This window comes from Bombina bombina, chromosome 6 (genome assembly GCF_027579735.1).
Source record: "Bombina bombina isolate aBomBom1 chromosome 6, aBomBom1.pri, whole genome shotgun sequence".
Taxonomy (NCBI): domain Eukaryota; kingdom Metazoa; phylum Chordata; class Amphibia; order Anura; family Bombinatoridae; genus Bombina; species Bombina bombina.
The window spans coordinates 474,213,701-474,228,168 of NC_069504.1; the positions used below are offsets into that span (position 1 = coordinate 474,213,701).

At 37.8% G+C, this 14,468-nt stretch overlaps 1 protein-coding gene across 2 annotated transcripts in view; it reads left to right on the forward strand.

Moving 5' to 3' along the window:
* Positions 1-14,468, forward strand: part of ALPK3 (alpha kinase 3) — a 217,871-nt gene that overhangs the window by 81,673 nt on the left and 121,730 nt on the right. For both annotated transcript variants that reach the window (XM_053717269.1, XM_053717270.1), the window contains 2 exons: positions 2,645-2,762; positions 8,991-10,473. In XM_053717269.1, the coding sequence (XP_053573244.1) occupies positions 2,645-2,762; positions 8,991-10,473 (1,601 nt within the window). The remainder of the gene's footprint in view (positions 1-2,644; positions 2,763-8,990; positions 10,474-14,468) is intronic.

Below are 14,468 nucleotides of genomic sequence, written 5' to 3' on the forward strand. Positions count from 1 at the left end.
GTTACAAAAGATTTATAGATGATCTTATATTCATTACCACTTTGTCATCATCAGAGGCCGAGTCCTTTGTTAATTATCTTAATACATGTGTTCCTGAGATCCAGTTCACCTCAGAATGGCAAAAAAAGAAGATACATTTCTTGGATATTGAGCTCACAATGGAATTTACATCGGGTAGAATAGAAACGCAAGTGTATCGCAAACCCATAGCAGGTAATTCACTGCTGCATTCAGTGAGCGCACACCCAAAACATGTTTTTCGAGGGATTGCCAAGGGGCAGTTCCTTAGGACTAGGAGGATTTGTTCACAGGAGACTACTTTTCTCTCTGAGAGTGCATCTTTGCAAGACAGACTGCGTAAACAGGGCTATAATGAGAGGGTAATTACCCAGGCCTTTGATGAAGCTAACAAGAGAGAGAGAGAAGTAGCCTTCTACAACCAAATAATTTATCTGTAAGAAGGAGTGATGAAAGTAGACCAACCTTCAAATCAATATTATCAGATTTGCAATGTTATCAAGAAGTCTTTTCCCATTTCATATGGTGATGACTTGTTAAAGGATATAGTTAAGAGAGGTTGTAGATTTACCTACAAAAGGAATCTCACTTTAGGAAATATGGTTTCACCTAGTCAATTGCATAAATCTGAGAGCCAGAGTTCATGGCTCCGATACAATGGGACATATAAATGTGGAAAAAACTGTAAAGCATGTGAGGTTATTAAGGTGGGTACACAATTCACGTCCTATATTACTAACCAGTCTTTTTACACCCGATGGTGCATCAACTGTTCAACTACGTTCATGATTTACCTCATTGGTTGTACGTATCATAAGTTACAGTACGTGGGTATGACTACCCGTGATGTTCATACTCGGATACGAAAACATGTGGGGTATTTTAGGAATAAGATTTTCTTCTCTGAGCTAGAGAGACACTTCATTGAAGAACATAGTGGCAATGTGTGCGATTTTCAATGTAATACAATAGAGACCATTAGATGCCCTCCTAGAGGTGGAGACAAATGGCCCATTTTAGCCAGGCAGGAAGTCTATTGGATCCATACAATTAATACACTTATGCCTCATGGCTTTAATGCAGCCAATGATATCATCAATTTTTGGGAATAATAATTGTTTTTATTTATGTTCAGGCTATTTTATTGCTTGTATTTTGTTTGACATAATGTGGGTCTTTGGTCCCATATTAGGTAACTAGGATGGGCCAGCCATATGTGCTAGTGTATTTATTAGATCAATTTACTTTGCATGTTTTACCTATTTATTTGTGAGACTATTAAATTTATTTGTAGATGCCTGAGCATATTATTGGTTAATAATTAAATGTGCTTGCTATTATATCACCCATTATAATTCAATTTAATTGTATTTATGAGCACACGCCTTGAATCTCTCTTCTTTTCTGAATCGGTCATTGATACCATGCTTCAGGCTCGCAAGCTTGTTACTCGTAAAATTTACCATAAGGTATGGCCTAAATACCTTTATTGGTGTGAATCAAAAGGCTACTCTTGGAGTAGGGTCAGGATTTCATAGTCTTTTCTCCAGAAAGGTCGGGAGAAAGGGTTGTCAATCAGTTCTCTGAAAGGTCAGATTTCTGCATTATCTATTCTTTTACATAAGTGTCTGGCGGATGTGCCAGATGTTCAATTCTTTTGTCAGGCCCTGGTCAGAATCCGGCCTTTGTTTAAACCGGTTGCTACTCCTTGGAGCCTTAACTTAGTTCTTAAAGTTTTGCAGCAGGCTCCGTTTGAGCCAATACATTCCATAGATATTAAGCTGTTATCTTGGAAGGTTTTGTTTCTTCTTGCTATTTCTTCTGCTCGGAGAGTTTCTGGTTGAGAAGTATGATTTGTTTTGCCTATGAGACTGCTGGGCAGCAGCCTCCTTAGAGAATTACAGCTCATTTCACTAGGGCTGTCTCCTCTTCTTGGGCTTTCAAAAATGAAGCTTTGGTGGAACAAATTTGCAAGGCTGCAACATGGTCCTCTTTGCATACTTTTTCCAAATTTTCCAAATTTGATACTTTTGCTTAAGCTGAGGCCTCCTTTGGGAGAAAGGTTCTTTAAACAATGGTGCCTTCTGTTTAGGTCTGCCTGTCTTGTTCTCCCTCCCTGTTCATTCAGTGTTCTCTAGCTTGGGTATTGGTTCCCACTAGTAATTGGAATGACATTGTGGACTCTCCATGTCTTGGAGAGTCCACAACCCCACCCTTAAAATTAGACAGTTATTTTTTTATTTTATTTTTTTTACTAAACCTCAGGCACCTTTACACCTTTGTGTTATCTTCTTTTTTCATTTACCTTCAGATGAATGACTGGGGGTTATGGGTAAGGGAAGTGACACTTACAGCTTTGCTGGGGTGCTCTTTGCCTCCTCCTGCTGGCCAGGAGTGAATATCCCACTAGTAATTGGAATGACGTTGTGGTCTCTCCATGTCCGGAAAGAAAGACATTTATCAGGTAAGCATACATTTTATTTTTCTGGTGCTAATGCAGTGCCCGGTGTACATTATATATGACAGGCTTTTGGTAAAATATGTTAAGAGAATGTTCTATATAAAGGTACAACTAAGTAATATGAGAGGTATAGCTCACATTACACTTTTTTGTGTGTTTCTGCAGGTTATCCAGAACCAGAAATAACTTGGTATAAAGATGATGAGGAGATGGACCGATATTGTGGTTTGCCTAAATATGAAATTTTCCGAAATGGAAAAAAACACACCTTGCAAATCTACAAGTGAGTTTGTCATTAAGATTTAATAGCCTTGGCAAGATAAAGTGAACCAAAAAAGAAGAAATATTTTATGTGGACACTCAGTGAAATTGTTTATTTAAAATAAGGTTATTGTGTTTTTGTGTAAATTATGTATAGCACATTTTGTTCAATCTAATACTTTTATTAACTTTATGTAATAATATACCCTAATAAAATATGCCTTAAAGGAATAGGAAAGCCAAAATTAAACTTGCATGATTCAGATAGAGCATTTATGGAATAAACGTACTCAAGATGTAGTAATGACAAACACTGTCAGGGACTTTAAAAATGCCTGGGACAAGCATAAGGCTATTCTACGAACTAGATAAGTTTATACTGTTAGGTAATATCGGGGCAGTCTTGCTGGGCCTATGGCTCTTATCTGCCATCAATATCTATGTTTCTATGTCATTTTAAGACAGACACTTTTTAAATTAACGTCTATTTTTAAATGTGCTTTGCTCTCTTGATATCCCTTGTTGAAAAAGAATATGCACATATCCTACACTAGTGGGAGCTAGCTGCTTATTGGTGCCTGCACACATTTGTCTTGTGATTGGCTTACTAAATGTCTTTAGCAAACTGTCAGTAGTGCAATGCAGTTCCTTCAGCAATGGATAACAAGAGAATGAAGTAAATTTGATAATAGAAGTGAATTGGAAAGTTGTTTGAAATTGTATGTTCTATCCGAATCATGAAATAAAATCTTGGGGTTTCCTGTCCCTTTAATATTTGGCTGCCAAACTTAGTATGCCATAGACTTTGAAATATTTAAAATGTTGCAGATTTGCTTATCAAATGGGTTAAAGTGGATATATAGAAAAAAAACTTTTAGTATTTATAGCCATTACAATTATTAAGTCTATTTATAGTATTTGCTGGTTGGCTTTGGTTTTTGTTAATTATTCAGATATTTAAATGTTGCTACATTCCAAAAACACTATTCCACCCAAAAACCTTAGGGCTAGATTACAAGTGTAGCGCTAAATATCGCTTTTTGTGTGCTGGCATTACAAGTTGTCAGCGACATGAGAGCGCGCTTCCATAGGCTTCAATAGGAGCCTCGTTCTGATGTTGTCAGAGACGGGACAGAACCTAAGCGCATCGAAGGGGTTAAGTAGCGCAGCGATGGCAGCAAATATAAATATATATGTATATGAATACATAGCGATGGCAGCAAAGCAAATATATATGTATATGTAAATACATAAATACACATATAAATACATATGTACACACATATAAAAACACACACATATATATATATATTCAATGTTAAAGCCTTTTGCCTGCCTTTTTTTTTCTAACACCTGAGACCTCATGTTTTTGAGCCCATATAACTTTTTGGGGCAATTTTTTTTAATAATAATTTTCTTTAGATGGTGTTATTATGAGTGTAAATGTATTTTTGATGTGTGTCGTGACACTTTTTTGTTTTGCAAAACAGTTAAACGGAGCTCTGAGGGCGTGCTATCCTGACATGTGTTAACTTCAATTGTGCTGAAGCGATTGCACTTACTTTCAACTTGTAATACGAGTGCTATATCCGGCACGTTTAAACAGCAGCAATAAAATTCTTTTTTGCTTGCGCGTAACTATTAGCACGCCACTCGTAATCTGGCCCATTATTTGCTGCAACTCTATATTTTGATGGAGGGTCTTAGTAATTGTAATTAAAGAAACAGTTGAGGAAACTGATCCCAAGGAGCCTATATATGATGGTGCAAGCGGACATGATCCGATATAGCGGATCATGTCCCCTGCACATCGAAAAATGCCGACAGCATATACTGTCGGCATTTATCATTGCACCAGCAGTTCTTGTGAACTGCTGGTGCAATGCCGCCCCCTGCAGATTCGCGGGCCGCTAGCAGGGGGTGTCAGGGGGTGTCAATCAACCTGATCTTATTCAATCAGGTTGATTTCTGTCCGCCGCCTCAGAGCAGGCGGACAGGTTATAGAGCAGCGATCTTTAGAACACGGGGCATACAGAGCTTGATAAATATGCCCCCAAATCTTTTGACCAAACTTTTATGCATATCATAAAACAGAGTACATTTCACCCCACTATTTTTTATACGTTTATTGTTTCTTTGTCTTGTGCTGTTCTTTGAGACAATAAACTAATGATCTATAATTACAAAATAGCGCTAATGTGTTAACCTAACGTGATAAGTGTATTTACTTACTGATTGCAGCTGTTATACCAAAAGCTTTGTGCCACGTGTTCTTTATGGAGCTATGTCATCCTAATGCTGTTGTTGTGCCCCATTTTCTTAAATGCTCCTTTGTAAAAAGCTCCTTCTCTGTGACATTTAGTAAACTTTACAAATTCCATTTAATTACCTAGTAAAATGCCTGATGTAAAAAAAAATATTTTGGTGTGAAACATTTGAGTAACATAGAAACTTACGCCTAGATTTAGAGTTTTGTAGGTAAAGACCCGCGTAGCTAACGCTGTTTTTTTTTCAAGCGCACCCTTAAGACAACGCTGGTATTTAGAGTTCTCTGAAGGGCTGCGTTAGGCTCCAAAAAGGGAGCGTAAAGGCATATTTACTGCCACTTCAACCCTCAATACCAGCGTTGCTTACGGTAGCGGCTAGCTGGAAAAACGTGCTCGTGCACGCTTCCCCCATAGGAAACAATGGGGCAGTTTGGGCTGAAAAAAAACTAACACCTGCAAAAAAGCAGCGTTAAGCTCCTAACGCAGCCCCATTGTTTCCTATGGGGAAACACTTTCTAAGTCTGCACCTAACACCCTAACATGAACCCCGAGTCTAAACACCCCTAACCTTACACTTATTAACCCCTAATCAGCCACCCCCGCTATCGCTGACCCCTGCATTACACTATTAACCCCTAATCTGCCGCTCCGGACACCGCCGCAACCTACATTATACCTATGTACCCCTAATCTGCTGCCCCTAACATCGCCGACACCTACATAATATTTATTAAGCCCTAATCTGCCCCCCCAATGTCGCCGCTACCTTACCTACACTTATTAACCCCTAATCTGTCGACCAGACCTCGCCGCCACTCTAATAAAGTTATTAACCCCTAAACCGCCGCACTCCTGCTTCGCAAACTCTATAATATATAGTATTAACCCCTAATCTGCCCTCCCTAACATCGCCGCCACCTAACTTAAAGTATTAACCCCTAATCTGCCGACCGGACCTCGTCGCTACTATAATAAATGTATTAACCCCTAAAGCTAAGTCTAACCCTAACACCACCCTAAAGTAAATATAATTTTATTCTAACAAAATAAATTCAGAACAGCCAGTAGAATGCAAGCTCAATCTGATTGAACTTGAAACTGATTGGGTGATTCAATCAGCCAATCAGATTTATCCTACCTTAATTCCGATTGGCTGATAGAATCCTATCAGCCAATCGGAATTCGAGGGACGCCATCTTGGATGACGTCACTTAAAGGAACCTTCATTTGTCGGGTAGTTGTCGTTGAAGAAGGATATTCCGCACCGGAGGTCTTGAAGATGGAGCCGCTCCTCGTCGGATGGATGAAGATAGAAGATGCCGCTTGGATGAAGATGTCTGCCGGTCCAGATGTCCTCTTCTGCTTGGATAGGATGAAGATTTCTGCCGCTCCTGATGTCTTCTTTTGGTCCATCGGTGCCCGGCTGGGTGAACACGGCTCAAGGTAGGGAGATCTTCAGGGGGGTAGTGTTAGGTTTATTTAAGGGGGGTTTGGGTTAGAGTAGGGGGTATGTGGGTGGTGGGTTGTAATGTTGGGGGGTGGTATTGTGTTTTTTTTTTACAGGCAAAAGAGCTGATTTCTTTGGGGCATGCCCCGCAAAAAGCCCTTTTAAGGGCTGATAAGGTAATAGAGCTGTTAACTTTTTAAATTTAGATTATGGTAGGGAATTTTTTTTATTTTGGGGGGCTTTGTTATTTTATTAGGGGGCTTAGAGTAGGTGTAATTAGCTTAAAAATCTTGTAAACTTTTTTTATTTTTTGTAATTTAGTGTTTGTTTTTTGGGGTAATTTAGTTTAGTTTATTTATTTGTAGGTAATTGTAGGCAATTTATTTAATTAATTTATTGATAGTGTAGTGTTAGGTTTAATTGTAACTTAGGTTAGGATTTATTTTACAGGTAATTTTGTAATTATTTTAACTAGGTAGCTATTAAATAGTAAATAACTATTTAATAGCTATTGTACCTAGTTAAAATAAATACAAAGTTGCCTGTAAAATAAATATAAATCCTAAAATAGCTACAATATAATTATTCGTTATATTGTAGCTATATTAGGGTTTATTTTACAGGTAAGTATTTAGCTTTAAATAGGAATACTTTATTTAATAAGAGTTAATTTATTTCGTTAGAATAAAATTATATTTAATTTAGGGTGGTGTTAGGGCTAGGGTTAGACTTAGCTTTAGGGGTTAATACATTTATTATAGTAGCGGCGAGGTCCGGTCGGCAGATTAGGGGTTAATAAGTGTAGGTAGGTAGTGGCAACGTTGGGGGGGGGGCAGATTAGGGGTTAATAAATATAATATAGGGGTCGGCGATGTTAGGGGCAGCAGATTAGGGGTTCATAGGGATAATGTAGGTGGCAGCGATGTGCGGTCGGCAGATTAGGGGTTAAAAAATGTATTATAGTGGCGGCGATGTGGGGGGGCCTCAGTTTAGGGGTACATAGGTAGTTTATGGGTGTTAGTGTACTTTAGAGCACAGTAGTTAAGAGCTTTATGAACCGGCGTTAGCCCAGAAAGCTCTTAACTACTGACTTTTTTCTGCAGATGGAGTCTTGTCGGTAGAGGCTCTACCGCTCACTTCAGCCAAGACTCTAAATACCAGCGTTAGGAAAATCCCATTGAAAAGATAGGATACGCAATTGGCGTAAGGGGATCTGCAGTATGGAAAAGTCGCGGCTTGGAAGTGAGCGTTAGACCCTTTCCTGGCTGACTCTAAATACCAGCGGGCGGTAAAAAGCAGCGTTAGGACCCCTTAACGCTGCTTTTGACGGCTAACGCCAAACTCTAAATCTAGGCGATAGATTTTGACAGCAGATAAGAACCATATTCCCAACAAGTGTGCCCAATATTTCCTAAAGTATAAACATATCTAGTTCGTAGGATAGCCCTATGCTTATCCCAGGCATTCTTTAAGTCCCCCACAGTGTTTGTCATTACCACCTCTTGTGGAAGTTTATTCCATGAATCAATCACCCTTTCTGTAAATATATACATTTAAAATTAAAATAACATAATAGATGTAGAAAGATATTAAGTTTATGCTCAGAATATCTGAGGACGATACTTTGAAATTAATTTTAGTAGTAAGGCTGGGATGGGTGATTAGCAAATGTTGTTAGCAAATGAACCAGTCATATACACACAAAAACAAGATCTTAACAAGCTGTTCCATTTTTTATATATATATATATATATATATATATATATATATATATATATATATATATATATATATATATATATATATATACATCATGCTACAATGTACATAATTCAATTTAGATGTATCCTACCATTTGTAGAATGATATTTATATGTTATCTAAAACAAGATATGTTTAAACTCCAAAAAGTCCATGCCAATACAGTCCAATGGGGGTAAAGTTAGGTGTATTTAAAGATGCAAATAAATTAAATAAACTGTGGTCTATTATTAAGGCCAATGCTGAAACATGTCAGACTGGTTTCTAAATGTGTTTTGCCCCTGGAGGCTAAAATTGGGCTTTTATATGTTTTTATTGTTTTTCTGATTTAAATAAAAATAATTGTATTCAAGTTTTGCTTACATTTTCAAGTTTGTTACAGTGTGCCTAAAAAACAATAAATGTAACAAATAATAATATATACTGTATACTGATATCAATTGTTAATGTAAAATAATTCACTAGAGTATTTTCTCATCTGATTTTACTTAAGTTGGACATATTAGGTTAAAAGTAAGCATATACTGTGTTAATAGTTAAGTAACTTGTACAACTTTATGTTTTTTTAATATTATAGATCTCTACTCTGCTTTGTTTTGAAAGAATGAGAAAGATTTTGTTTTTATTTTGATCCTTTTTGCTTTATATGCATTCAATTTGTTGAACTTGCATTCAAGTATACATAATCCACAAACATTATTACTTCTTTGATCCTACAGTAAACCAAATATGTGTCAGAGACAATATTAAAAGTCTGTTTGTCATTGTTTATTAGGTGTAGTGAGGAAGATGCTGCTATTTATCAAGCGTCAGCCAGAAACAACAAAGGAATTGTATCTTGTTCAGGCGTACTAGAAGTTGGAACCATGACGGAGTATAAAATACACCAAAGATGGTTTGCCAAACTTAAGAGAAAAGCAGAAGCTAAAATGCGTGAAATAGAGCAGAGCAGGAGGAAAGTAAAAGAGAACTTAGAAGAAGGAGATAGACTAAGGGCACTGAGTCCTGAAAGGATTCAGAGGAAGAGGAGATTTTCAGAAGAAAGAAAAGAGGACAAGGAGCTGTCATCAGTGGAAAAGGACAATATAATTAAGGTCCATATTCCTGATCCTAGCTCCCGATTGCAAGATGAAGGTGCAAATATTCAGGAGCAGCCACTACATATAGCCAATGGCTTACAAAATTTTGAGAAATCTCAGGGTGAAGAGGCAACTTCCAATGGCTATGCACTGCCTGAAAATATTGAAGAAAATGGTAAGGAATTCCTTGCCTATATTTATGAGACTGTGGATGTCATAACCAAGAAATCTACCTCAAAGGAATCATATGCAAAAAAGAAGAAAAAAGAGGAGCCTCCTTCTATACCAAAGGCAGAGCCAAAGAAAGAGGAGGTACCACAAGGAAACAGCCCCAAGAAAGGAGATGGCATAAGCCCTGCTCCAAGGAGGTCACGTTTTATGAAAGATACCTCCAAAGCTGTGCAGGAGGAGAAAATGGAAGTTCAACCTCCACAAGTAACATCAAATCGACAGTTTGTAACTTCCACAGCACCTCCCAAAATGGGAATAACTGTGAAAGGAAATGGTTCAAAGAAGAAAGATAATGTTGCATCTGAAAGCAGAACAGGAAAAAGTTCCAGCCAAGCTCAAAGTCAATTTCCTCCCAAGGAGGAAGTCAGCTTTTGTCTAAAAGACATGTATTTTGAAGACTCTTTGCCTACTCCAGAAGAAGAGAAGGTCCCACTTGCTTATGAGAGAGATAAGAAGGCAAAGACTGAAAGTCAATTCCCCAGTGTAGGAAAACATATTGTAAGCCCTAGTGCAATGTCTGTACCACAGGGGCAAGTCAAAGAAATTCCAAAAGCAGCCCCCAGACGATCAAAAGAACAAAGAGATGTATCTGCTGGGCGCAAATCCCAAATATCAAACTCAAAAACAAATGACACTGTCCCAGGAGCTAAAAACATCAGAGATAAGCAAGGAAAACAGGAAGTAAAACCTGTTGATGTTGCTCAGACTCCATGTGTAGTGGACTCAGTCACAGAATCCACTAAACCCACAGATTCAATCATTCCCCCTGAAGTTTCAGAACAAAATCTAAAGAAAGGCAATTTGTTTGAACCAGTCACTAGTCTGTTAACTGATCCCACTCCCATTATAAGCCAGCAGGACAATTTTGCTATGCTAGATATTACTGAGGAAAAAACGCAAGAAGATGAAGCCAAGACTACAAGCACGGCCTCAGAAGACCCTCTTGAAGTAAGTTTTATTTTCTTGTTTATTTACCTCATGTTAAAATTGTTTCCATCTCTATTCAACTCCATCAATACGCAAAGGGTCCCTAATTTTAGCCAAGGCATTCATGTGTTTGGACAGAGTCCTATAACCATGATGACATCCCTTATGTCTGTTCCAAACAGCACAATTCAGTATGGCCTTTCTTTGTACAAAATAGATAGTGTTACAGCTATCATCTGTACTTTGTACTAGAGTAGCTATGTGACATGATGTATTAACATTGACTTCAAACAGAATAAATGAACCCTCAAATAACAAATCTACAGTTCTATAACTTTTGGTACTCTGTCTATCTACTTGTCTGTCTATCTGTCTATCTGTCTGTCTTTCTGTCTATCTATCTAAAGACAATTATTTATACTTTTACTGATGATCATGATATGATTGCATTTTTCTGAAATGTATTCACAGTTGAGTAGTATATTGTTTATCATAGTTATTTTACTACCTTTTGCAAGATTACTTTAATTAACAAATTAATTATATTGAAATGTTAGATTTATATTATATTTTAATAAATATTTTTTAAATGCATTTCAATATAAAGTACAGTAAACAAAAATATGGTGAACATAAATTATTTATCTAGTTATGTTGCATCTATAAATATTTTTTAGAAGCTTTATACTATTAAATAATATGACAATAAAGCCTTCATTAGTCCAGTAATATAACGGATGGATGCAATGCCTAAAATAGAATATAAAAAAGAGAGCAAACAGGATCAGAAAGATCAATGAGTATCTCTAATATTCAACCCATACAATTTAAGAAAAGAAAAAAAAACCTATAGCTTTAAGCTATGGCAGAATTTAACTTCGAAGGCCAGGAAATTCTTAACTTAAAAGGACAGGAAACTTTTTTTCTGAAATGCTTTTAAAGTATTGCAGTGCTCACATCCAAAAGCTCCCCTGCACATTTTCTGAAAACTTGTTTCCTGGGTCTACTTGCAACTTATCGGGTACTTCTTTCAAAATAGTTCCACAAGCCCCGCTAAAGTTATGCTTTCACAAAAAAGTTAATTGTCCCTTTAAATAACCCACAGCTTGTGGAAGATATTTTTATGACATAATTTGGTGATATCATATATTATCAGTTCTTGCATGATACATGATTTTAACTATAACTGTTGACATGGCACATTTTCTCATTTACCATTGCTCACATAATGCAGTGGACAATAATAAATATTAATTGAACCACTATAAATATATGTATAATGTAAAAAACATTCTTCATGAAAATAACAATATATGGCATTCATACTAATATGTCATAAACAAACCGGGATGGAGAAGTAGATGCAGTTTATCCAGATTTTAGTACACAGAGAGGCATATTTATCAAGCTCCGAATGGAGCTTGATGCCCCGTTTTTCTGGCGAGTCTGCAGGCTCGCCAGAAACAGCAGTTATGAAGCAGCGGTCACAAAGACTGCTGCTCCATAACCTGTCCACCTGCTCTGAGCAGACATCGCCGGAAATCAACCCGAACTAGTACAATCGGGTAGATTGACACCCCCCTGCTGGCGGCCTATTGGCCGCGAGTCTGCAGCGGGCGGCGTTGCACCAGCAGCTCTTGTGAGCTGCTGGTGCAATGCTCAATACGGCGAGCGTATTGCTCGTTGTATTCAGCGAGGTCTGTCAGACCTGATCCGCACTGTCGGATCTGGTCCGACAGACCTTGATAAATAGAGGCCAATAACTTAATCAACCCCTTGAATGCAAAGGATGATAGGGAGACATCCTCCATCCCTATTCTATCCTCAGTTTTTTGTTTTCTGGTGGCAGCATGTTGTGGGACCTGAGCAACTTTTTCACATTCCTAGTAACCCCACATTGTTTGTCATTCCACAACAGCATCATGTTATGTGTAATGACATTATACACAGTGAGGAAAGATCCATAACCAGTGGCTCATTGATTTTGGTGTGGGGGAGCCCTATTCTGGAGCCCATATATCAGCCCCCACATCATATAGTGGGACACGCAACCCTCATTTGAAAGAGGAAAGCCTGCTCTTTTAAATAAACTGTTCCTCTAAGATAAAGATTATTGCTGACAAATTAGCAATCATCGCCAACAGCAGCTAATGGAGTTTTGCTTGAAGTGAGGGGGCTTTTAACAAAGACCTTATGATGCCAGCTGTGTGTTTATAGGAGCAAGGGACCCCTGGTTTTAAAGGGGTAACACTCCTCAATTGAATGAAGGGTCACTATTCCCCTAAAGATCCAGATGATAGTAGTTATAAACAATGAATACTTGCCACAGTCGTCACAAAGAGGGACATGAGTCCCTAATTCGGAAAGTATAGAGATCCTCTTTCCAAAGAGCAATCTTATTGCATTTCAGTATTTATTAGAATTCAACTAAGCTGGTGCTGAAATAATAAAAAAAAAAAAAAGTGAATTTAGAACAAGGGGTCAGATGTCAAGTTAAAGAAAAGGTCCCGGAGTAATTTGATTATATACAGGTAGAAAACCCTTTATTCAAACAGCTTGGGACCAGAAAAGGGTTTGGATGATGTAATAGTTTGGAATTTTGAATATTTGCATCTTTAAAATCGGACAGTTTGGAGAGGTGTTGAAACAAAGTCTGTTGTCGTTTAAGCAATATTTACATTTAAAAATACAGCTTATACATGCAACCTAAAGGTAGTTTTATTTAATTTTTAATAGTTTTGTATACACACTACCCTCAAAAAGATAGTACAGCACTGTAATTAGAAAGTTAATATTGTTGTTTTAAATAAATATAAACTATTATTTGCATTTTAGAACACAAAAACCAAAGACGCAGCCAGAGAAGATTGTGACTTACAGGTGGGGAAAAAAAGTAATTATTGATCATTTTTTTTTTTTTAAATGAATTTAAAGTTTGGATTTCAGAATAAGTTTGGAATTCCAGATTTGGGGATTTGTATCTGTATTTCCTAAAAGGAACAGTGGCTGAATATTTTTTTTTTTTTTTTAAATAATTTTTATTGGGTTTTTCAAATAATACAAAGAGAGAAAAAAAAAGTCATACAACATAAACATTGTATCCTCGATAACATATACAATGTAAAGAACCAAGGAAGGCCCAGGAGAGCCCCAAAGAGCATTGGCACACTGGCCCTGTACCATCTCTGAGTGTTCTAGATGCATGCCAGACAATGGCACCCGCTCAAACGCCCCTACAAGTGCATTCAGTAACTTGCAGAAGGGACTATCAATTAGAGCTATGGCTTCTTTTTCCCACGAGGTTAGAGCCATCTTGATGTTCTCTAATGGCTAGCTCGTTGTTAGCTTGTTCTTGAAATTAGGTAATAAAAGGCTTATGTATGCTCAAGGACTCGTGCTAGATAAGTTCGTATAATTGAGAGTCATCTCTAAGTAATTTTGAGCTATAAAATAGTATATATAAATCCCCTTTTCTATATTCAGAGCCGGGAGCTCAGTAGAGATGCGGCCATCTACTTCAGTCACTAACTCCGCCCCCCAGTGGCTGAATATTTAATCGACTTTCAGTAGCGTTGGTAGGGACAGATAAAGGCCTCTAGTTATCAACGTGTCTACCTCAAATACGCTGGAATTCCGCAGCGTATTTGAGGCAAGGCTGATTCGCCTTAGTTATCAAGCCCTAGATACCGGCAAAAGTAGAATTTAGTGACGTAAGCTTCGATCCGCCGGACTCAGTCCAACACAGAACGATTCTTACATCACTCCAGATGTTCTGCACACAAGTGCGGCACTATCTGACTACTTTTGCTAGTTATCAAAAAACTAGCAGGTACGCTCGGCACTTTTCCCGGCCCAGCGTACCTGGTTTTCAAACCACCGCCCTGGAGGCGGCGGATCCCGTAGGAATCAATGGGAGTCTGACCATAGCGAAAGTTGATGTTCGCTGCTGCCAGACATCCCATTCATTCCTATGGGAGCTGTCTACACCTAACACCCTAACATGTACCACGAGTCTA